This window comes from Symphalangus syndactylus, chromosome 10 (genome assembly GCF_028878055.3).
Source record: "Symphalangus syndactylus isolate Jambi chromosome 10, NHGRI_mSymSyn1-v2.1_pri, whole genome shotgun sequence".
NCBI lineage: Eukaryota > Metazoa > Chordata > Mammalia > Primates > Hylobatidae > Symphalangus > Symphalangus syndactylus.
In genome coordinates, this window is record NC_072432.2 from 39,995,660 (window position 1) to 40,022,219 (window position 26,560).

The 26,560-nt window shown below is 35.5% G+C and overlaps 1 protein-coding gene across 21 annotated transcripts in view; it reads right to left on the reverse strand.

Annotated features, from left to right (window-relative positions):
- RAP1GDS1 (Rap1 GTPase-GDP dissociation stimulator 1) overlaps window positions 1–26,560 on the reverse strand; it is a 176,170-nt gene that overhangs the window by 141,516 nt on the left and 8,094 nt on the right. For 8 of the 21 annotated variants that reach the window (XM_055296952.2, XM_063610211.1, XM_055296956.2 and 5 more), the window contains exon 2: window positions 1,663–1,770. In XM_055296952.2, the coding sequence (XP_055152927.1) occupies window positions 1,663–1,770 (108 nt within the window). Of the gene's footprint in view, window positions 1–1,662; window positions 1,774–2,712; window positions 2,784–25,060; window positions 25,214–26,560 lie in introns of those variants that run through there. The other 13 variants (XM_055296951.2, XM_063610208.1, XM_063610217.1 and 10 more) reach the window with 5 other exon arrangements.

Here is a 26,560-nt window from a genome sequence, read left to right on the forward strand (position 1 = left end):
ATCTAACAATTATCAACTTCTCAGTGTTTCTTAAATCTGTTCTTTTAAAAGCTATACACTTTTTACTCCCTTTTTTCTTCATTTCCCTTCAACTTCATCTCTTTGTCTTCCGGTCTTTCTAGGAGACAAATGGGCAACCTCTACAGATGACCAAGAATATGACCCTTCATGTCCTTCAGTATCTAAAGCAAATGGTCTATTTAAAAGTTTACTGTCTAACAGAGAAAAAAAGTGTTGTTGAAAACAGATGAAGGTTATAATAAAACAACTGTTCAAAAAAATATACCTGAGATACTCAATTTACTTAGGTTAATTATGTTACTGTGTAAAGCTGCCTATACAGGCACATGTTAAAAAAAGAAATCAGGTCATCGTGTGGTTCTTTCTAGTTTCTAGACCAGTGCTATCCATAAGAATTTTCTGTGATCATGGGAATATTTTATATCTGTGATCCCCAAGAGAGTGGTCATCTGCCAAATATAGCTACTGAGAAGTGAGACTAAGGAACTTACTTTTACATTTTATTTACTTGTATTAAATTTAAACAGTCACATGTGTCTACTAAAATGGATAGCAGGCTTAGACGTTCTCCTTTCCTGTCCTTTTTCTTTACCATTTTGACCCTTATCCAGATGCTCTTATTGAACTCCGTGTTTCAAATCTCTTCCTGTTATCTCTAAGATTAAACAGCATGACAGTTATAATCTCAAAATAATTACTGAAAAATAATTTTAAAAGCTAGCTCTAAAATGTGCTTTTTTGATGAAAAGTACTGCAATCAATTATTTTAGATTTTTCTAATCAAGATTTACTAAAAAATAAAAAACACATATATCAACAAGTGTTGAAACCTTACAATTAAAACCTTAACAATATATACATTCCCCTCCATTCTTTGTCAGCTACGTAATTAGTTTCAGGATAGGACAAGAGCACAATTAAAAACAAGTACAGAACAAACCACAGCACAACCAAGCAGAATTAAGATAACTAATGAAAATCACTCTGTACTGATCTATTAATGGTGATAATACAGAAATTAGTGACTAGAAATAGGATAAATAAAACGCAATACAATAGTCAATGAAGAACTGTGCAGTTTCTATCTCTAGCATTATTTATCACATCAAAGATAAAATCCTACCCCAATTTCAAAAGATTTTTGATGACTTCTAATGGTTCCTTCCAAATTTATCTATGCATACATATTAAGGAACAATTATTTTAAAATATGATAAGATTCCAAAAAAATGTTAAGTGTTTTAAGCTCCCCCCCGTTTCTCCTCTGTCTCCCTCCCCACTCTCCCCACATATAAAACAATCTATTTTTAAAGCACAGATGTAGGTGCTAAGAAAAACAACTATGATGCTTGACTGTTAGAAATGAAACAATGGCCTCTCTCTGGGACTGGTATTAATGTCATCACCACCCATCAATTCCTCCTTTCTTTGCCTATCAACTTGGCTTTGAGGATCTTGCGGGGGCGTGGAGGGTAAGTAGGAGGGTAGAACATGTAAAACAATCTCAGTATTCAGGGATATGATTCAAAAGAATTCAAGTTATATGAATACAAAGTTATGTGCTTAACTACATACCAGTTTCTGAATGACTACTGATTTGATTTTCTTCTTTGGAATTTGAGTAAACATAATGAAACTTACTATTTTGAGCCAAGGCTTGAAGCAGACAATCCAAGCATCCTTCTAAACTATCCTCAGTCTTGTCAACAGCTGTTATCTTCAGCTTCTTTAAGGTATCACTGAGATTATCTGCTTAAAGAAAAAGAAAAATCAGAAACTCGATCTTATGACTACCATATGTTACATGACAAAAGGATAAACAGTTACCACTAAACTGGAGAGCTTCCTGTAATAGTAAATTAACCTCCACATACATTCCAAAATGGCATTAGACTGTACTATTAAAAAAATTTTAAATACACTTTGTTCACTTAACTCAGATATGAAATATTCATTCTGCTATGTGTAAGATACCAGCAATATTCCAAAGATTATCAAAGAACATCTTTTTTCCATATTCTTATAACTTATTGAGCTTGTTCAGGAAAGCATCTATGGCTTAGAAAAATTAAATGTTCACAAAAAAATTATATAGTTTTGCAAACATTTTATTTCATTGTTCACTTCCTCTGTTGTACATTACAGACATAAAAAATGAAGGTTTAGAAAAATTTCAAAATAGTATGATTCCAAATAATACAAAGTGTGATAACTACAAAACATACACTGTCATTTGAAAAATACTTCACATCAAAGTACTGCTTTAAGCCCTAACATGCATATTTTGGATTATAAAGCTATGCTTTCTTCCTAAATTGTATGTGAATTCCTCTAGATCACAGATTCTCAAAACCTCTTTACACTATTAAGTTACTGAGAATCCCAAAGAGCTTTTGTTTATATTATTGGTATAGACATTTAACATATTACAAAATCAAAACTGACTTTTTAAAATTTATTTAGTAATTTACTTAAATGTAACAATTATAAACCTACTGCATATTAACATAATTAGCATTTTAATGAAAAAAAATTATTTCCTAACAAAAAAATTTAGCAAGAAGATAGCATTTTTTTTTTTTTCTTTTATTACACTTTAAGTTCTGGCTTACATGTGCAGAACATGCAGTTTTGTTACATAGGTATACATGTGCCATGGTGGTTTGCTGCACCCATCAACCTGTCACTTACATAAGGCATTGTTTTACATTTTCAGAAATTTCATCCAGGCCCGGTGGCTTATGCCTGTAATCCCATCACTTTGGGAAGCCAAGGTGGAAGGATCACTTGAGGCCAGGAGTTCGATACCAGCCCGGGCAACAAACTGAGTCCTCTTCTCTAAGAAAAATAAAAATAAAAAAATTAACTTCATATGGTGGCACATGCCTGTATTCCCAGCTACTCAGGAGGCTGCAGTGGGAGGATCACTTAAGCCTAAGGAGTTTGAGTCTACAGTGAGCTAGGATTGCTCCACTGCACTCTAACCTGGGTGGCAGAGCAAGACACTATCTCTTAAAAAAAAAAAAAAAAAAAAGGAAAAAAAAAAGAAATCTCCATAATGTGGTTCAACAGAAGATAACTGGACTCTCGTATCTACTTCTGTATTCAATCTTGGTTAATGTGCTGTTTTGGTTTGAATAGATGAAGAAATTTAGCCTCAATATATACGTAGTCAGAAAACACATATTTTAACAGCCTTTTCAGATAATTGCGGATATTCATTGATATGCTAAAACTGGACACCTGGCAGTTCCTTAAAGGTTAGTTGCCCTGCTAAGCCGAAACAATATGAAAGTTTCCATTCTCCAGAAGAGGAAAGATTTATCTGATTTATCTGATTAAGGCTGAGAAGGACTACTGGACATGTATGGCTCAACCCCTTCTGCATTCCTGTTCTTTTACAAAGAATAAGAATCTTCTGTTCTACACCTGTGGCTGTCCAGGTGTACCAATGACAAAATGAGTAAATATGTATAATTCAGCAATAAATTACTAGTAATCCCATTGTGACTCTACAAATAGAGGCCTTAACTCTAGACTTTATCAATTTTAAAGCAGATATTTTAAATTCTAGCAGACGACTCATATGCTTGTATCTCCAGTGGTTCTAAACTTGGGTAAGAAACAGAGGATATTATTTTTCTACTCCTTCAAACCATGACAGTAAATTTCCGTAGTAAATCCTTAGCATCCAAATTACTTTTTGTGTAATTCCAGAGAGCTGTATTTTATATTTCCTGAAAAACAGTGAAATTGTTCTAATGAAAATTTGTCAGCCTCTGGCTGGTAATGAGGCAGTAAGTAGAGATAGAAATGGAGAAGTATTAACAAATAAAATAAAATTTTTTCTTAAAACAATTTCTTTCCTATATATCGACATATGGTCTAGCTCGTCTTGTGAAATATGTGACATCTTCAAAGGGTTAAAGCAAAGTTGAATTGGTCATTAAAATTCTGCGTCTCCCACTTCTTACCCACTCAATCACTCCTTAAAACCTGATCTAACTCAGTCCTCTAAAAGCCTATCAAAATTACTGTCAAAGGTTTTAAATGATATCTTGACAAAGCCAATGAATTTTTCTCAATCCTCTTATTTGATATCTCTGTAGCAATAGACGGTTTTTCCATTTCCGAAACACCTCTTAACTTAGAAACATCAGTCTAAACACTTGTTTTTGGTCTTCTTCAATAGATTTTCCTTCTCTATCTGCCCCTTTAATATTAGTGTGACCCCAGTTGTGCACAGAGCCTCTTCTCTTCCTGAATAATATATGCATGCCCTTCAGAATATTAGGATGGTATGCTCTTTCCTTCTGTCCTCCCTTCTTTTATTCAGCTGGACAGACCACTTGCTTTATCTCCCTATCAGTATAAGGAATTATCACATTTTAGGCCTTGTTACATTTCTGGTAACCGTAAACAGCTAACTATCATTCCTCGCATTTCTCAAAACTCTCTGTTAAAGAAAAACAGCTATACTTTCCCACTAAAACCTTCAAACTTCGCCAAGCCTTTTTTTTCTTTTATCTTAGGCACCAGAGGCTCTTTATGCTCCAACCTCTCTTCTATAAACCAGAAATAAGTTATTTACTGGTCTGTAAGTACTTGCTGCAATGGAAGAGTTTTCATAAGACCTAAATTTTTAGCTATCAGTTCCTTTCTTAACATCAATCTAAGAAAAACTAATGAGGAAAGTGATGCTGTTTTAATATTTAAATAATTTGACCATAAAAGTACTTAAGATCATCACCATCATCAAAGAATATACTTGACTGTGAAGAAAGAACTGTCCCAAAGAACCAATCTCAAGACAGTATCATGTTAAACTAGGAAGTCATGAAATTCTTTATGTCATTTGTGGTGGCATTTTTCAGTTTACCTTCCTCACAATATTATTCAGAAATGGTAGCTTTATTTTCAAGGTTATTGGATCTACAACTTCATACTTTTAAATGTTAATCAATTCTATCACTTTACTATATGCTAGTAAGTAGATACATGGGTATATATATAGATATGTGTTTGTTATCTTGGGACAATTATACCATTGTTGATGATAAAACCGACAGGAGACAAGCACATAAGAACTGCTAACAGAGCTTGTAAAAGTTCAAGACATTTTTACCTCACTTCAAATGTCACTCAATTTTTTTCTGTATCTATAATTTTTCACATAACTACCTAGTAACAAAGCTTTACTTTAAAAGCATCATTATCCACATCAAATCTAAAAAAAAAAATATTTCTGTGCTAATGCGGTTTGCAAGTACCTAGAATACAGCCAATGCATGAATGGAAGAATTTCAAGTTTATCTCAAAATGAATGGCATTAAGTCAATTTGGGGCACCTGGCTTAGCAGCTGGAAATAATAGTAATCTCTCTTGAATATTATGTTTTACTTATCTAAAGGGTTTAGTATCTGACAGAATGAAGCTATTTTTAAAAGCTTCTCTAACGAAGTAGGAATAATAGTTTCTGTTAGCATGTCAAGTGGAAAGGTCTGTGTTTAAAAATGATAATATTTTCAGTTTTACTATGCTGTATTCTCAGTTTCCTACTTTTCTTTTTTTTTTTTTTTTTTTTTGTTTACCAGAGCTGGTCCTAAACCAATCAGAAACTTTTACAACTCAAATTATGCCCTCATCTCCCATTACTTTCTCACACAACATCATGTGTGTCAGTCCCACTACATTATTGGCTTTTTCCCAAGCACACCTTCATTTTTACAATTGTGAGAATTAAATTCTTTTCTAAAATTCCTTTCTGTACATTTTCCACATCTAGCATGGCTACTTACTTGGCAAAGTCAACTAATATGCCAAGTCTTACATGAAGCTTTCTGTATTCCTGCAGTCAGAGGAACCTTCCTTTTCTAGGCTCCCATATTTTGTTTATATCTTGATAAACATGAAAGTTTCTATTTTCATATAGATTCTTTAATGTTAAATTTATTCCAACAGATTTTGGAATTTTGTCATTGCTGAGAATTAAATAAGTTGTCCCATTTTCATGGGTAGGTGACATATCTACAGTAAAAAAAAAAAAAGGGCTACCTTGTATAATTATCACATATTCAGTCAACATTCAAATTATCTTATTTCTTAGCAAGCTAAAAAAGTTTAAGTATAAAAATCATGCCTCTTGATCTTGGAACATATCCCCTGTGGATAAAGGGAGACTACTGTATTGTAATCAAATTCTCCAGTTATTCCCCATTTCACTGACTTCTAACTACATGAAATAAAAATCATGCTTCTCTTCATTGCTGCTGTGGCTACAGATGCTTGCTATTAAGATATAAACAGACACTTCTCAAAAGAAGACATTTATGCAGCCAACAGACACATGAAAAAATGCTCATCATCACCGGCCATCAGAGAAATGCAAATCAAAACCACAATAAGATACCATCTCACACCAGTTAGAATGGCCATCATTAAAAAGTCAGGAAACAACAGGTGCTGGAGAGGATGTGAAGAAATGGGAACACTTCTATACTGTTGGTGGGACTGTAAACTAGTTCAACCATTGTGGAAGTCAGTGTGGCGATTCCTCAGGGATCTAGAACTAGAAATACCATTTTATCCAGCCATCCCATTACTGGTATATACCCAAAGGACTATAAATCATGCTGCTATAAAGACACATGCTTGTGTATGTTCATTGCGGCACTATTCACAATAGCAAAGACTTGGAACCAACCCAACTGTCCAACAATGACAGACTGGATTAAGAAAATGTGGCACATATACACCATGGAATACTATGCAGCCATAAAAAAGGATGAGTTCATGTCCTTTGTAGGGACATGGATGAAACTGGAAACCATCATTCTCAGCAAACTATCGCAAGGACAAAAAAACAAACACCGCATGTTCTCACTCATAGGTGGGAATTGAACAATGAGAACACACTGACACAGGACGGGGAACATCACACACCGGGGCCTGTTGTGGGGTGGGGGGATGGGGGAGGGATAGCATTAGGAGATATACCTATTGTTAAATGACGAGTTAATGGGTGCAGCACACCAACATGGCACATGTATACATATGTAACAAACCTGCACGTTGTGCACATGTACCCTAAAACTTAAAGTATAATAAAAAAAATGAAAAAAATAAGAAAACTGAGAGCTTAGAAAAAGTATTTAAAGTTTAATCATTTATCACTATCTTTATAATTATTACTTGGTCCCAATAAAATTGAAAATTAAAAAGAATATGAAACTAATGTGAATGTGCTACTTTGATAAATTAGTTTCCACGATGAAGTTCCACAGATGCAAGATCTAACAGGAATGTACCTAAATACTAAATGTTTTGTGAACACACATTATGTACACATGATCTGAAAAAGAAGTATCTGAGCAAAAAAGTAACTGTTCAGGTGCATGTGTGCAATATTTCAAAGGCAATTCACGCAGTACTTGGATAATTAGGAATATTTCTAATATTTGAAGAGAAACAAAAGAGCTAAAAACTATTCTATTTAATGAAAACTCCAAACTAAATTTCATAAATGTTACACACCTAACTTCTACCTTAATTCATGAATATACTACTTTAACATGTAGTCATACCTATTCATATACATGGGCTTTGCTCCCAGTATGACTCTCCAGGTTGCAATGACATTGTAACTCTGTGCCTATTCACCAGTTACACACACATCTATTCACTAGATACAACTCTTTCATTCCAGATTAATTATAATTCATTACAAGATTTCATAAAATATAAGGGCTTATATGAATGTAATCAACCTGTCCTTTGTGTGAGTCAAGCAGTTTGAACCTTACACCAAGTGGTTAAATCTCAAAACTAAACTTCATCAATAAGTTTGTAATCTATTTATGAGATTATTTCTGTAGAATTTTATACAGTTCTATTTTTTCTGTATTTTTCATTTTGTTAGTTTTATAGTTCTAGGTACATAAAACTCTGTGTAGTTCTACTATTAGATTGAAAATTCCTCTAGGACAGGAAATTATGCTAGGATACTCATGCTACTCACTATAGTGAAAATTTAGTAAACCCTGAAAACCTACATTACTTTTGAGTTACTTGCACTGGCATTTTTTTTAGAAATTATGACATAAACTGTCTTGATTAAGAAATATTTTTATTAAAATGGGCTATACTAAAAACAATGACTTTATTTCACTTTAAGTCATCTTCTCTAATTATTTTAGAAATGTGATAAAAATTTTCTAAGCAGTAATTTTTCATTCTTTTTTTTTTTTTTTTTTTTTTTTGAGACAGAGTTTCACTGTCGTTGCCCAGGCTGGAGTGCAATGACGCAATCTTGGCTCACTGCAACCTCCACCTCCTGGTTTCAAGGGATTCTCCTGCCTCAGCTTCCCGAGTAGCTGGGATTACAGGCACCCGTCACCACGCCCAGCTAATTTTTTGTATTTTTAGTAGAGACGGGGTTTCACCATGTTGACCAGGCTGGTATTGAACTCCTGACCTCAGGTGATCTGCCCGCCTAGGCCTCCCAAAGTGGTGGGATTATAGGCGTAAGCCACCACGCCAGGCCTCATTCATTCTTAAATGCAATTAAAAATCTATCTTAGTCTGAACTAGAAACACTCTAGTCTTACTTGTCATGTTTGATTAGAGGGTGAAGAATCTGACAACGACAATATTAAACTACAATAAATAAGAGCAAAATACAATTTGAAAAATTTTATTTCACACAATGCCTAAAGACCTATTTCAGATGATCTTCACAACTACAATATTAAACTATAATAAATAAGAGCAAAATACAATTTGAAAAATTTTATTTCACACAATGCCTAAAGACCTATTCTCATAAAGTTCAAGAATTATGTCTGTGTATATGTGATTAGGCTCTACACAGAGAGAGTCTAATCACATACATTGTGTCTGGATGCGATAGGCCTACAATACTTCGGGGCTCCTGGCACTCACAGCAATATTTTTTTTTTTTTTTTTTTTTTTTTTTTTGCGACAGGGTCTCACTCTGTAACCCAGGCTGGAGTGCAGTGGCACCATAATGACTCACTGCAACCTGAATTTCCTGGGCTTAAGCAATCCTCCCACCTCAGCAAGCTGAATATATGGGGCCACAGGTGCTGACTACCACGCCCAGCTAATTTATTTTTTTGGACATACAGAGACTTTCCATGTTGCCCAGGCTGGTCTCGACCTCCTGAGCTCAAGCCATCCTCCTGCCTCAGCTTCCCAACATGCTAGGATTATAGGCATGAGCCCACCGTGCCCAGCCATGGCAATAATCTTAATAAAAAGTGCCATTATAATTATTATATTATTTTAGGAAATCATAATATGTACCACATAACAGAAATCCCCTGATAATTTTATGACAGTTATAATTTTATTCAACGGTGTTCAACCTAGAAAATCCACTGTCTTCTAAGAAGTGACAGGAAAGATATGACTCAAAACAACTGCCAAATATACTAGTGATGACGCTAATATTTTACATTAACATTAAAATTAGTATCAGGGATAACAATTTGCAGTTGGAGAGATCAGTACAGATATTCCTTTGTTCCTACAAAGTTTTATTAGGCTCCTGTGTTAATAAAAATACTAAATTTTTGTGGAAACTTCTTATTAATTTCAAAGTACTAATCGACATTTTTCATTAGCCAAACTGGTAAAATTTATCATAAAGCTATGTCAAAACCCACAGCACTCTTTAAGCATACATATTTCTTTCCTGGCTGCTAGAACAGTCAATTAATATCTCTTCAAGACAATTAATGTCAGAATAAAGAACAAGTAAAGAAACCAAATTTCTCTAGGCAAACTTCTTTTTAGGCTATCTTCATTTGAAATGAAAGAAAAACTCAGTTAACATTTATTCAGCAGGTAGTTCCTACTTTGATGAATTTCAGTAGCAATCTATTGCTTACTGAGAAAATGTATCTTTTAAGTTTTATAACTGTTTCAGTTACTGTTTTTATATAACAAACCACCCCAAATTTACTGGCATAAAACAAAAGCCATTTTATTATGCTCATAGATTCTGTGAACCCGGAATCACAAAGGGCACATTCAAGATGGCTAGTCTCTACTTCACAAAATCTACAGCCTTGATGCAGGGTCTCAAAGGCTAGGGGTGACTGGGAGTGACTCAGTGGCTGAAGCTGATCTGAATCATCTAACAGTTCATTCACTCACATGGCTGGTGACTGGCATGAAAGGACTCAAAGACTAGGATTTCTGACCTGAAATCTGATACCTGAGACTTGGGACCTTTCTACAAGACTTAGCTTCCTGACACAGCAGCCTCCAGGTACTCGGATTTCTCGGGGCTCCAAGCAGGCTGGTATTCCAACAATCAGAGCGGAAGCAGCATTGCCTTTTATGACCTAAGCTAGGAAAGTCACATGGCATCCCTTCTGCTGCATTCTACTGGTTACATAAGTGTGCTCAGATTCAATAGGAGAATTAGACCCCAACTCTTAATGAGTGGTAGGAAGTTCTAAAAAAATATGTGGGGCAAGAGACATTGTTGTGATTATCTTCCGAAAATATAATCGGCTACCATAACTTAATATTCACCACATGGTTTGGTTAAAATAGTACAATAAACAGCATTATAGTTTTTGATTGGTTTTAGCTTTGAATATAAGATAAAGTTTTCTAAAAACGATTATATTTTTAGCTTTGGAAATGGAAATTTAAAATTACATGGGGTTGAAAAACTACTGTGTACTATTCAATATGTTCAGTACCTGGGTGATGGAATCATTTGTACCCTAAACCTCAGCATCATGCAATTTATCCAGGTAACAAACTGCATCACGTGCCCCCTGAATCTAAAATAAAAGGGGAAAAAACCCTACAGATAACATTATTTTTAAAAATTATATGGATATCACTTTATGTACTATTTCCAACTCCCTTGTGAAATAGATATTATTATCTGACTGTAATAGATGAGAAAGCTGAATTCAGAAGCTGAATAACTTGCCCAGAATAAGTGCCAAAGTTGGGATAAATCCAGATATACGTGTGTCTGCAAGTACAGGCTCTTCCTTCTGTATAGGTAGTCGAACTTTGCTCAGTTAAATGAAAGTTACACAGATATTGTGCTAATCAGAACTGTGCAAAGGACTCTCTGTACCTTCCTTTATATAGATGTAAGCTCTTCCAAAATGAATTTATAATCCAAACACGTTAGCTAGTTGTACTAGGTAACAATCGTCTATGTATCTGAATTAGTGACTGAAAAAAAAAAAAAAAACACACAATGAAACGTACCAGGAAGCAGTCTGCCACAGTATCTCAAGGGTAGTACAATGCTGAATACGCACTTTAGCTTTCAATAAGTGTTTAACTGAATAAATAATAAATTCTAGAAAAAAGTTCCAGATCATTTTAAATAATGAACACTTACATATGTCCAAGAAGCCGTACTAGGGGCTGAAAAAGTAAATATAATCTGTCCTCTTAATTAAATTCTTAGGGGTCTCTGTTTTCTCTTGACAATCTAAATTATGTCATTTTTTATCACTCACTTTCTATTATTCTTTATCTACTAGAGTTTAAGCATTTCAAAACTAGAAATATGACTACTTGCACTACTTTGTCACTGTTTATAATGCCTAATATGGTAGTCTTGTGTTGCTGATTTGACTGATGGTGCTTTGTACGCAACACATAAAACCCAGAAATATGACACACTGGACAGTTTTTATTAGAGCTTAACACCACATCACCATCCCCAGAAATGCATTTCTGCAACTAAAGGAAAATCATCAGCTCATACTATTTTTTCTTTGTTCTAACTGTATTTTTAAGACCAAATATAGCTTGTAATATTAAAAACAAATCAACATTTTTATTTCTCTGAAACGCAACTACATCAATGTAAGTTTTGCATTTTTGTAATGATCAGTTTCATCTTTCATGAAGTTACTTGAAGAATCTTCAAATGGGAATAATTTTCAGAAGAGTTATCCAGAATCTACAATGAATTCAAACAAATTTACAAAAAAAAAACAAACAACCCCATCAAAAAGTGGGCAGAGGATATGAACAGACACTTCTCAAAAGAAGACATTTATGCAGCCAAAAAACACATGAAGAAATGCTCATCATCACTGGCCATCAGAGAAATGCAAATCAAAACCACAGTGAGATACCATCTCACACCAGTTAGAATGGCCATCATTAAAAAATCAGGAAACAACAGGTGCTGGAGAGGATGTGGAGAAACAGGAACACTTTTACACTGTTGGTGGGACTGTAAACTAGTTCAACCATTGTGGAAGTCAGTGTGGCGATTCCTCAGGGATCTCGAACTAGAAATACCATTTGACCCAGCCATCCCATTACTGGGTATATACCCAAAGGACTATAAATCATGCTGCTATAAAGACACATGCACACGTATGTTTATTGCGGCACTATTCACAATAGCAAAGAGTTGGAACCAACCCAAATGTCCAACAACGATAGACTGGATTAAGAAAATGTGGCACATATACACCATGGAATACTATGCAGCCATAAAAAATGACGAGTTCGTGTCCTTTGTAGGGACATGGATGAAACTGGAAAACATCATTCTCAGTAAACTATAGCAAGGACAAAAAACCAAACACCGCATGTTCTCACTCATAGGTGGGAATTGAACAATGAGAACTCATGGACACAGGAAGGGGAACATCACACTCCGAGGACTGTTGTGGGGTGGGGGGAGGGGGGTGGGACAGCATTAGGAGATACACCTAATGCTAAATGACGAGTTAATGGGTGCAGGAAATCAACATGGCACATGGATACATATGTAACAAACCTGCACATTGTGCACATGTACCCTAAAACCCTAAAGTATAATAAAAAAAAGAAAAAAAAAACTGTTCTTAAAATCTGACGAATTTCTTGTCAAAAAAAAAATCTTTGATGGTATGTGTTTCTCACAGTTTTGAAGGCAATTTTTTTTAAAAGTTCAATTCCTAGAACAAAAATCACAACAGTCTCTCAGACCACAGTGCAATCAAATTAGAACTCAGGATTAAGAAACTCACTCAAAACTGCTCAACTACATGGAAACTGAACAACCTGCTCCTGAATGACTACTAGGTAAATAACAAAATGAAGGCAGAAATAAAGATGTTCTTTGAAACCAATGAGAATAAAGACACAACATACCAGAATCTCGGGGACATATTTAAAGCACTGTGTAGAGGGAAATGTATAGCACAAAATGCCCACAAGAGAAAGCAAGAAAGATTTAAAATAGACATTCTAACATCACAATTAAAAGAACTAGAGAAGCAAGTGCAAACAAATTCAAAAGCTAGCAGAAGGCAAGAAATAACTAAGATCAGAGCAGAACTGAAGGAGAGACACAAAAAATCCTTCAAAAAAATCAATGAATCCATGAGCTGCTTTTTTGAAAAGATCAACAAAATTGATAGACCACTAGCAAGACTAATAAAGAAGAAATGAGAGCAGAATCAAATCGATGCAATAAAAAATGATAACGGGGATATCACCAGCGATCCCACAGAAATACAAACTACCATCAGAGAATACCATAAACACCTCTATGCAAATAAACTAGAAAATCTAGAAGAAATGGATAAATTCCTGGACACATACACCAAGACTAAACCAGGAAGAAGATGAATCTCTGAATAGACAAAAAACAGGCTCTGAAATTGAGGCAATAATTAATAGCCTAAAATCAAAAAAAGTCCAGGACCAGATGGATTCACAGCCAAATTCTACCAGAGGTACAAAGAGGAGCTGGTACCATTCCTTCTGAAACTATTCCAATCAATAGAAAGAAAGAGAATCCTCCCTAACTCATTTTATGAGGCCAGCATCATCCTGATACCAAAGCCTGACAGAGACACAATAAAAAAAGAGAATTCTAGACCAATATCCCTGATGAACATCGATGCAAAAATCCTCAATAAAAATACTGGCAAACCGAATCCAGCAGCACATCAAAAAGCTTACCCACCACGATCAAGTCGGCTTCATCCCTGGGATGCAAGTCTGGTTCAACATATGCAAATCAATAAATGTAATCCATCACATAAACAGGACCAACGACAAAAACCACATATTATCTCAATAGATGCAGAAAAGGCCTTCGATAAAATTCAACAGCCCTTCATGCTAAAAACTCTCAATAAACTAGGTATTGATGGAAAGTATCTCGAAATAATAAGAGCTATTTATGACAAGCCCACAGCCAATATCATACTGAATGGGCAAAAACTGGAAGCATTCCCTTTCAAAAATGGCACAAGACAGGGATGCCCTCCCTCACCACTCCTATTCAGCATAGTGTTGGAAGTTCTCTCCAGGGTAGTCAGGCAAGAGAAAGAAATGAAGGGGATTCAATTAGGAAAAGAGGAAGTCAAATTTTCCCTGTTTGCAGATGACATGATTGTATATTTAGAAAACCCTATCGTCTCAGCCCAAAATCTTCTTAAGCTGATAAGCAACTTCGGCAAAGTGTCAGGATACAAAATCAATGTGCAAAAATCACAAGCATTCCTATACACCAATAACAGACAAACAGCCAAATCATGAGTGAACTCCCATTCACAATTGCTTCAAAGAGAATAAAATACCTAGGAATCCAACTTACAAGGGATGTGAAGGGCCTCTTCAAGGAGAACTACAAACTGCTGCTCAACGAAATAAAAGAGGACACAAACAAATGGAAGAACATTCTATGCTCATGGATAGGACAAATCGGTATCGGGAAAATGGCCATACTGCCCAAGGTAATTTACAGATTCAATGCCATCCCCATCAAGCTACCAATGACTTTCTTCACAGAATTGGAAAAAACTACTTTAAAGTTCATATGAAACCAAAAAAGAGCCCACATTGCCAAGACAATCCTAAGCAAAAAGAACAAAGCTGGAGGCATCATGCTACCTGACTTCAGACTATACTACAAAGCTACAGTAACCAAAACAGCATGGTACTGGTACCAAAACAGAGAGCTAGACCAATGGAACAGAACAGAGGCCTCAGAAATAACACCACACATCTACAACCATCTGATCTTTGACAAACCTGACAAAAACAAGAAATGGGGAAAGGATTCCCTATTTAATAAATGGTGCTGGGAAAACTGGCTAGCCATATGTAGAAAGCTGAAACTGGATCCCTTCCTTACACCTTATACAAAAATTAATTCAAGATGGATTAAGACTTAAATGTTAGACCTAAAACCATAAAAACTCTAGAAGAAAACCTAGACAATACCATTCAGGACATAGGCATGGGCAAGGACTTCATGACTAAAACACCAAAAGCAATGGCAACAAAAGCCAAAACTCTAAAGAGTTTCAGCACAGCAAAAGAAACTACCAGGCAACCTACCGAATGGGAGAAAATTTTTGCAATCTACCCATCTGACAAAGGGCTAATATCCAGAATCTACAAAGAACTTAAACAAATTTACAAGAAAAAAACAATCCCATCAAAAAGCGGGCAAAGGATATGAACAGACACTTCTCAAAAGAAGACATTTATGCAGCCAACAGACACATGAAAAAATGCTCATCATCACTAGTCATCAGAGAAATGCAAATCAAAACCACAATGAGATACCATCTCAGACCAGTTAGAATGGTGATCATTAAAAAGTCAGGAAACAACAGATGCTGGAGAAGATGTGGAGAAAAAGGAACACTTTTATACTGTTGGTGGGACTGTAAACTAGTTCAACCATTGTGGAAGACAGTGTGGCGATTCCTCAAGGATCTAGAACTAGAAATACCATTTTACCCAGCCATCCCATTACTGCTTATATACCCAAAGGATTATAAATCATGTTACTATAAAGACACATGCACACGTATGTTTATTGCGGCACTATTCACAATAGCAAAGACTTGGAACCAACCCAAATGTCCACCAATGATAGACTAGATTAAGAAAATGTGGCACATGTACACCATGGAATACTATGCAACCATAAAAAAGGATGAGTTCATGCCCTTTGCAGAGATATGGATGAAGCTGGAAACCATCATTCTGAGCAAACTATCACAAGGACAGAAAACCAAACACCGCATGTTCTCACTCATAGGTGGGAACTGAACAATGAGAACACTTGGACACAGGGCGGGGAACATCACACACTGTCATGGGGTGGGGGACAGGGGAAGGGATAGCATTAGGAGAAATACCTAATGTAAATGATGAGTTGATGGGTGCAGCAAACCATGGCACATATATACCTATGTACCAAACCTGCACATTGTACACATGTACCCTAGGACTTAAAGTACAGAACTTAAAGTTCAGAAAATATTTTATAATGTCAAAAATATAAATTATGCAATATATGTATACATGTAAGTATATATAAATGATTTACATCTCAAAAAAATTATTCTGGGTCACAAAAAAAAAAGTTCAATTCCTGTTTTTTTCGCTATGAAAAAAATTCCAATGAGAATTTACTAGTTATCTGAAATTATTTTACATAATTCTTCTTTATATTATTTAAAAATTTTTAAACGTAATTATTTTAAAATTGTATATCATTTATGTAATTCTTTTGCATATAATTATTTTAAATAATGTTACAGAACTCTCATACATTATAAAATGCTAAGATATAAGAAAACAATGTTCCTTAGAAAAAATACAGTGGCCCTATTATTATTATTTTTGTTTGTTTGTTTTTGAGACGGAGTCTTGTTCTGTTGCCCAGGCTGGAGTGCAGTGGTGTGATCTCGCTCACTGCAAGCTCCGCCTCCCGGGTACACGCCATTCTCCTGCCTCAGCCTCCCGAGTAGCTGGGACTACAGGCGCCCACCACCACGCCCAGCTAATTTTTTTTTGTATTTTTAGTAGAGACAGGGTTTCACTATGTTAGCCAGGATGGTCTCAATCTTCTGACCTCGTGATCCACCCGCCTGGGCCTCCCAAAGTGCTGGGATTACAGGCGTGAGCCACCACGACCGGCTTAGTGGCCCTATTATTATACTATGATGACTTTTTAAAATGGAATGCCATCATTTTTCCTAGAAAATTTATTTAATGCTGCAAGCCCAAAAATAAGGAAAGAAAAAATCCAACAGATCTTGGTTTAGGCTAGTGAAGTCCTTATGAGGTAACTGAGCTTGAAAGTTTCCATATTAAAATTTGTATTATTTCCTTATAAAATAGGCCCCCCATTTCCTTCATTTGGAATCTATTCTGTGGTTCTTAATCAATGACAATGATAATATCTTAAGGGTATATATAAAATAAGGATATAAAAGAGCTTAAGCAACTTGCCGAAGGCTATACACAGTTCATGGGAGAGCAGAGAATCTATTCCGTATCTCTATGATTTCGTATATCATTCTGATTAATTAAAAATTCAGTTTAACCATGATTAGTGACTATATAGATCATAAGTAGTTAACTGTGCTCTTGACTACTTGTATGATTATTTTCACAATTAACTTCTTAATTTAAAAATATTAATTTTCAAAAAGTAATATAAATTCAACTTTACAATAATTTTGAACATAATTAAATCTTTAGCAATTCAGATACCTCCAGGAACCAGATAAACAGAGGAGTTTTAATGAGTGAAATTTGAAGGATATAAGAAGAAGTAATGAAAACTAGGGGGACCTCATACCCTGCCTAAAAGACAACTACGGATGACTGTTTAATGGGAATGCAGCCTAGGGTACTGTACATTTTTTATTTTTTTGAGACAGAGCCTTGCTCTGTTGCCCAGGTTGGAATGCAGTGGCTCTATCTTGGCTCACTACAATCTCCACCTCCCGGGTTCACGTGATTCTCGTGCCTCAGCCTCCTGAGCAGCTTGGTTGGACTACAGGCTAATTTTTGTACTTTTAGTAGCCATGTTGGCAACTCTGGTCTTGAACTCCTGGCCTCCAGTGACACGTCCGCCTTGGCCTCCCAAAGTGCTGAAATTACAGGCATAAGCCACCACTTGGCTAGAAAGCGTATTTTCATCAGAAATTTCTTGATATTTAAGTGTTGACAGTTAATTCTAATTTCTAAAATTCCCTTAACAAAATCCATCTACATGGTATATTTGGCCCACAGGCTGCTGCCTGACAAACTCTATTACAAAAATTCCTATTATCACTATAGGATACTGTTGTTAAGAGTAGTAGCATGACCTAAGTCTGTAGTGACTTTGTAACATCTACAAACAAGTATTTACTGAATGCCAAAAAGAAATACGAAACACTGAGTGAACAGAACTACATCACTGAATGAGATTTGAAATCTAAGTAGTAGTAGGTACCACAGAAATGAGAGGTCAGTAGAACTCAGAAGCCGTCTTAATGAGTTAGACTATGAAAAATGATTAAGAAGACAGAAGAAAACAGACTATTCTAGAAGAGGTAATATAATAACAGGATCAAAGATGTACTGGTGTTATGACGAAGAATATAGGGGACAGTGAAAGGAAGATGTGTTTCAGAGAGTAATGCGAAATAAGAGGTAGCAAATTTCTGTGGGTCTTGAAAGCTCAGCAGGGTTTAGACTTGATATGATAGGCAATTGAAGCAATATTAGATTCTTGTATAAGAAAGTAATACAATTGATGTAATGTCTTTTTAAAAATGTTAATCTGGTCATAGTATATAGAAAGGACTGGGGAGCAGGAAGTCTAGTATCTCAGTACTACAGGAATGAGGTGATTAGTGTCTGGATTCTGTTAGTGGAAATGTCCGAAAGGGTCAAGAGTTTTCCATTAACTCACTTGAATGAATCCTTAGTATCAGCTTGTTCATGTTTGTGTGTGTGTATGTATGTGTGTGCTTGCTTTTTTTCAGTAACAAATTGGAGCTAGTCTGGTATAATAAAAAGAACACTAGTATAGGAGTTGAGAGATCAACATTCTAGGCCTGACACTGCCCCTAACTAAAGGCATGAACTCAGACCTGTCTCTTGACAAGTCTTACTGATCCTCAGTTCCCTAATCTAGCCAAATAGAGAGAGAACCATAATATCATCATTTGAGGTTCCAGATCTCACAATATTTTTCCATTTCCAAAACCAGCCATCTGAAGATTTCAGACTTAAAAATCTGGTTTCCGACTTCTTCTGAAAAGTCAAAAATGTGACTTCCTTGGGCGCACATTCTTAGGGTAAAACTCGTTGAGGTTGCACAGGGAATCCTCTTCCAGGTTGGGCAAATGCTCTAGTTGCCATAGTCCCAGCATTTCCTTCTGTATCCTTAGAGTGACGTCCAGTGTTAGATGCCATTCATCATGTTTTTGCTGCTGTCTTTGTTATAGTAGAGAAATGTATTTCTAAGCTGTTCTTTTTTATTCAAACTAACAAAATGAAAGACAAAAAGAAAGACATACTTTAAGAAAAATAAGAGAAAGCCATCTTCATGGAAATAAAAAATATTCTCTTTTACTCAATATGCAAAAAAAAAAGCGTATGTCAAAAAAAAAAAATCACCATTTAATTACCTTTAATCAGTTACATTTGAGTTTGGGAACCCTGCTCTAGGTAATGGAAAACCATTACAAAATATGTCCAAGGAGTAAAACAATCAGATTTATATTTTAGAAAGAGTACTTGTTATAGATGGAATGTTTGTGTCCCCTAATATAGATGGTATTAGGCGGTAGGGCCTTTGAGAGGTGATTAGGTCATCAGAGTGGAGCCCTTGTGAATGGAATTAGTGCCCTTATAAACGCGACCTCCAGAGAGCTTCCTCACTCCTTCTACCATGTGAGGTTACATAGAAAAGATGACCTATAAACCAGGAGGCAGGCCTTGACCAGACATTGAATCTGCCAGCACCTTGATCTTGAACTTTCCAGTCACCAGAACTGTGGGAAAAAAAGTATCTGTTGTTTATATGTCACCCAATATATAGTATTCTGTTACAGCAGCTCAAATGAACTCAGACAGTACTCCAGCGGCATGTAAAAACTGGTCAAGAAGAGGGATGCCAGGGGAAAGAACATCTGTTAAAAGAGTAGTGTAGTCTCAAGTAGAGGTAATAAGAGCCTAAACTTACATGTTCAGAGTAAAGAGGTGGGCGGATTAATTCAAAGTAGTAGAATTGCTAAACCTTAGGGAACCCAATGATTTTCAAAGAATGACTCCAGATTTTAGGAACGGTTGCACGGATGAATGGTGATATCATTCACTTAGATAGGGAATTCATAGAGAGAAAAAGTCTTGTGGAAAGGTGAAGTAGCGCAGCACTACTCTACAGCAAGAATTGGCAAACTACAGCCAATTGCCCGTGTAAAATTTTTGTACAGTCCACAGCCCATATATACTTTTATGTAACGGTGAAAGTAAAAGCAATGCAAAAATAATGGCTTTTACTTCTATAAACGGTTGAATAAAATTAAGGGAAAAACATATTTCATGAAATGCAAATTATATAAAATTTAAATTTCAGTGTCCATAAAATTTTATTGGAACACAACTCATTCCTTTGCGCATTGCCTATAGCTGTGTTTGCATTATGATAGCAGAGTTGAGGGGTTGTAACAGAATGATTCACTTTACACTGTTGCTGGATGCACTACAAATTGCAGTGACAGTTATGACTTGTCAAGTGCTTCAAAAACCATAGTATACTGTTATACCACATTTGATCTTCCTGTCAAAATAAGAGAAGCATGTCACACTTTTAAGGCATTTAAAGTAGTATGTGAATTGTTTTGTTATTGAGTTAGATGGCAAACCATTGTACTATACAATATACATCGATACTACCAGACTAAGCACTCATCACATTCCCAAGACAAAGGAAAGTTATCATCAGAGAAATCAGGAAAATATAAAACAAAGTATCTCATCACAGCAGAATTTCCATACACACAGACACAGACACACACACAAACACACACACACTCACAGATGCAAACAAATTAAGTTTCCAGGTGTCTCATTTATTATCCAAGCAAGGAAATCCAGTTACCCATGGGGAGTTAATTAAATTGTATTTGGCTGTAGCAACCAATGTTTCTAGAGAAAATAAACTTGTTTAAAAATAACCTTTCAGTGAGAATAACTACTGGAGATGAGGACACTGGGAGCAATACCAACATTCAACTAAAAAACAAGGCAAAAGATTTGTAGAGGTTTTCTTTGGCTCTTCATGAGCTGGTAGATATTAATGATACTGCTTAGTTTTTTCTCAAGAAGTCAATTCCAAGCTTGAAATCACGGAAGAGTTAGACTCTATGAAGAGTCTCCACAAAATAATAATAAGCAAGAATATTTCCCAAGTTGAGAAAGTACCAATTCAGTATAACCTGAAGTGGAATCTGTTAAGATGTGTTGCAACTGATGGTGACAAAAATAAATGAAGACCAGAAAAAGGTTTAGTTGAACAAATTTACAAAGCTTGTGAAAGCATAGGTATTTAAAGCTATGGATGGTATTTCATTCTATTATTCACCAATAAGGAAAACAATTTATCATGTGTCATTGAACCAGTAGGGAAAACATTAATTTATCATGTATCACTGAACCAGTAACGTCACCAGTGAACTTCATTTATTCTCACAGATTTAACCATCATAAGCTCTGTAAATTTTGATCAGAAATGGAAACAAATTTTGATCAGAAATGGAAACAAAATCCGGACTTGCCTTATGACACAGAAGTCTAATGGCTTAGTGGTTACAGAGTTTTATTGTGATTTCTTTGAGCTCAAGGACACAAATGAAATTTTCTGAACAAAAATAAACGCCTTTAACCACTACCATGGCTTTGGAAATTAAAATTTGCTGCAAAATTGATAGTTTCCTAATGAATCTGACTTAAAAGTCAAGGCAAAGCAGTGCTTACATGAGAAAATACTGCAATAAAATCGTTTTGACAACATTGTTCCAATTACAAGTAATAATGGCTTTGTATACTTCCTGTGTTGTCAAATGTTAAAAAGATCTCCCTCCATACACAAATTTGCAACAGATATATTTTGCAAGCTCAAACTATAGTTCCTGCAGTGCTTTTCAGACCTCACTGCAAGCGCAAAGGAAATTTCTGTATTTCAAAATCCATTTAACCATGCAATTGAGGAGCTCCCACCTAACCTTAAATTGGAAGTGGTTAATCTGCAATGTAATTGCATACTAAATGGCAAATATCAAGAAAAGTCTTGGGAAAAAAAACAAACAAACAATGTTTTTTACCAACAATTACAGCTGTACTGAGAGAATTCTATTAGTGCCTTCCATACAATGAATATGCTCATTAAGATCATATACAATTGGCAGTACTTATTTTTGTGGGGAAAAAAATGCCTCAAAGATGAAATTTGTAAAACTGCATTACAGGTCTGCATTAACAGATGAACATCTACAATAAATTCTGATAAGAGGATAACTTTGAATCCTAATAAGTGAAATGTTATCCCAAAAGAACTTCAAAAGAAAAAATATAAATTAAAAAAAAGAACTCCAGTCTTTTCATTTTTTATCACAATAAATTGTGTTCAATTAATGTTATATTTCAAATGTAGTAAAAAAAAAATGATGGACATTTATGTTCTCTCATATATATTTTTTCCCTTTTCTATTAGGCTGGTGCAAACATAACTGCAGTTTTTGCACTGTTGAAATTTGCTGTTAGATGCTCAAATACATTCTTAAATAAATGTGGTTATGTTATACATCATTTTAATGCACAGTTCTCTTTACAAGCGATTTTCTTATTTCTGAGTTCAAAATGGGTCGTAAAGCAGCGGAGACAACTAGCAACATCAACAATGCACTTGGCCCAGGAACTGCTAATGAACGTACAGCGCAGTGGTGGCTCAAGAAGTTTTGCAAAGGAGACGAGAGCCTAGAAGATGAGGAGTGCAGTGGAAGATGAGAAGTCGACAATGACCGATTGAGAGCAATCATCAAAGCTGATCCTCTTACAACTACACGAGAAGTTGCCGAAGAACTCAATGTCGACCATTCTATGGTAGTTCAGTACTTGCAGCAAATTGGAAGGTGAAAAAGCTCGATAAGTGGATGCCTTACGAGCTGAGCAAAAGTCAGAAAAAAATCATTGTTTTAAAGTGTTGTCTTCTCTCATCCTATGCAACAAAAATGAACCATTTCTCGATCAGATTGTGATGGCAACAAAAAGTGGATTTTATATGGCAACTGAAAAGTGGATTTTATACAACTGGAGATGACCAGTTCAGTGGTTGGACCAAGAAGCTCCAAAGCACTTCCCAAAGCCAAACTTGCACCAAAAAAAGGTCATGGTCACTGTCTGGTGGTCTGCTGCTGATCCACTACAGCTTTCTGAATCCCAGTGAAACCATTACATCTGAGAAGTATGCTCAGCAAATTGATCAGATGCACTGAAAACTGTACTGTCTGCAGCCAGCACTGGTCAACAGAAAGGGCCCAATTCTTCTCCATGACAACGTCCGACCACAGATGGCACAACCAACGCTTCAAAAGTTGAACAAACTGAGCTATGAAGTTTTGCCTCATCTGCCATATTCACTTGACCTCTCACCAGCTGACTACCACTTCTTCAAGCATCTCAACAACTTTTAGGAGGGAAAATGCTGACACAACCAGCAGGATGCAGAAAATGCTTTCCAAGTGTTCGTCAAATCCCGAAGCATGGATTTTTACACTACAGGAATAAATTTATTTCCCACTGGCAAAAATGTGTTGATTTTAATGTTCCTATTTTGATTAATAAAGATGCGTTTGCGCCTAGTAATAATTATTTAAAATGCACAGTCTGAAACCACAATTACTTACGCACCAACCTAATATGCAGTATCTTTGATTCTGCCTCATGGCCTACAAAGCCTAAAATATTTATCATCTGATCCTTTATGGAAAAAGTTTGTCAGCCTATGCTTGATGGTGGTGCTGTTTCCAGTGTGGCACCACCTGGGAAGGTCTTGACAATGCAAATTCTCAGCCCACCCCACATCTACTGAATCAGAACTTCTGAAGGTGGGCCCAGTATTTTTTAAAAACAAGCTCTTCAAGTGATTCTATGCAAGCTAAAGTTTGAGAACCATTGCTCTAAATCAGGCTGTTGGAGTGTTAGTTGTTCCCTTGGAAAAATTACTTAATTCTTTGATTTAGTAAAATGGAGACAGTGTCACCTACTTCATAGAATTGTTGAAAGGATTAAAATTCAGTTTTAAAAATATGTAAAGTGTAGCATAACTGACATCAATAATTCTTAATAAATGGTAATTATGAACTCAATGGTGTACAGCTCCCTGTACTACTCCATGAGATATAATTATTAAATTTTCAGGATTTTTATGAGGCAGTTATTAAAACAGCCATTATTGAAATTATATAAACATAAATGAGTTATACTAAAACAGAAGAATTAACACTCAAAACCACCACTACTTACTTTACATTTTACTATTATATGTGCTAATGAGATTATGTCTATATGGTGGATATGGTATACAATGATGTGCTACCTCTTATCTCTTCTCAACTCTGCATTCAGTGACATTATGTTAGTAGCCTGAAATGAGCCATGGGGAGAGTATTTACACCACAGGAAATTGACAGCCATCACAAATCAGGGCTATTTTGGAGAAAGGTGTTTAGTTAAACATTTACCAGCACCCCTCTAATTATCATTATTAAAAATTATAAAATGAGTCTTATTTTAAACTCAATGAGTTTTAATTAACTATGCATGTAGAGATGGCTACTAATCTGCTAAATACAAAGATGTAGCCCAGATATTAATAAATATATTTCAGTACCAATAAGTACCTAAAATCATTTTGTGAACAAAAAGGACTTTGGAATTTACAAGTACTGTTGACCCTTGAACAATGCAGGCACTAGGGGTACCAATCCCCCTCCACTCACTCAGTCAAAAATCCGAACATAACTTTTAACTCCCTAAAACCTTAGTAGCCTAATGCTGACCAGAAGCCTTACCAATAACATAAACAGTCAATTAACACATATTTTGTATGTTATATGCATCATATACCACATGCATCAAATACCATATTGTTACAATAAGGTAAGCTAGAGAAAAGAAAACGGAAGGAAGAGAAAACGTATTTACTGTTCATTACATGGGAAGTGGATCATCATAAAGGTCTTCATCCTTATTAGTCACACTGAGTAGGCTGAGAAGAGGAGGGGTTCATCTAGCTGTCTCAGGTGTGGCAGAGGTGGAGGAAGTGAAAGGGGAGGCAGGAGAGGCGACTCACTTGGTATAGCTTTTACTGAAAAAAAAAAAAAATCCACATGGAAGTGGAACTGCACTGTTCAAATCTATGTTATTCAAGGGTCAACTCTACAACCAATCATAGCTAGGAGCTCGATTTAACCACTTCCATTTATCACTAACCTAGTCCTTGGTTTTAACTCCTGAAATGCTTCTAGTAACAAAAGCTGTATAAATAGAAGCACTGAGAGAATTATTTCACTGCAATTTGAATCCAGCATCCATATCTTAGCCAGCATGAGAAATGGTTTTTTAGGTCATTTATTTAGACAAAGCTAAAGTTGGTTCAAACCCTTAAGTTGCTACCTCAAGTATACATTACCATTTGAACACTAAAGAAAAACAAGTTATACAGAGATTATATTTAAGATACCAATGATATGGAGTATATTTCAAACTTCACTTTCAAGGAATCACAGGCTTTTATAACTGAAATAGTCTTTATAACTAGTATGGTTTGAATGTTTTTGTCCCCTCCAAAACTCATGTTGAAACTTAATCCCCAATACAACAGTATTGGAAGGTGGGGCTTAATGGGAGGTGTTTAGGTCATGAGGGCTCTGCCCTCATAAATAGATTAATGGCATTATAAAAAGAGCTTACCAGAGTGGATTTTTTCTTTTGCTTTTCTGTTGTGTGAGGGCACAAGGTTTCTCCTCTTTGGAGGACACAGCAACTAGGCCTCATCTTGAAACCAAAGACCAAACCCGCAGGCACTTTGATCTTGTAGTTACCAGACTCCAGAACTCTGAGAGAATAAATTTCTGTTCTTTATAAATTACCCAGTCTGCAGTATTCTGTTATAGCAGCACAAAATGGACTGACACAATAACCTATTCTAATATATTCATTTATTATTTACATCTAGGTAAATACAGGTTGAGTATCCCTTATGCAAAATGCTTTAGACCAGAAGTGTTTCAGATTTTGAAATTATTCAGATTTTGGAATATGTGCATGATACTAACTGGTTTAACATCCCTAATCCAAAAATCTGAAACCAAAAATCCAAATGCTGCAATGTGCATTTCCTTTGAGTGTCATGTCAGCATTCAAAAAGTTTCAGATTTTGGAGCATTTCAGATTTTGGATTAGGGAACTTCAACCTGTATTTTTATTTTATTTTAGCTATTAAGTTGTATGAGTTCCTGATTATTTTTACATGTTAACCCCTAATCGGATATATGGCTTGCAAATATTTCCCCTCTTTATGTAAGCTGCCTTTTCATTTTGTTGATTGTTTTCTTTGCTATAGAGAAACTTATTAATTTGATGAAGTCCCACTTGTTTATTTTTGCTTTTGTTGCCTGTGCTGTTGGTGCCATAAACAAAAAATCATTGCCAA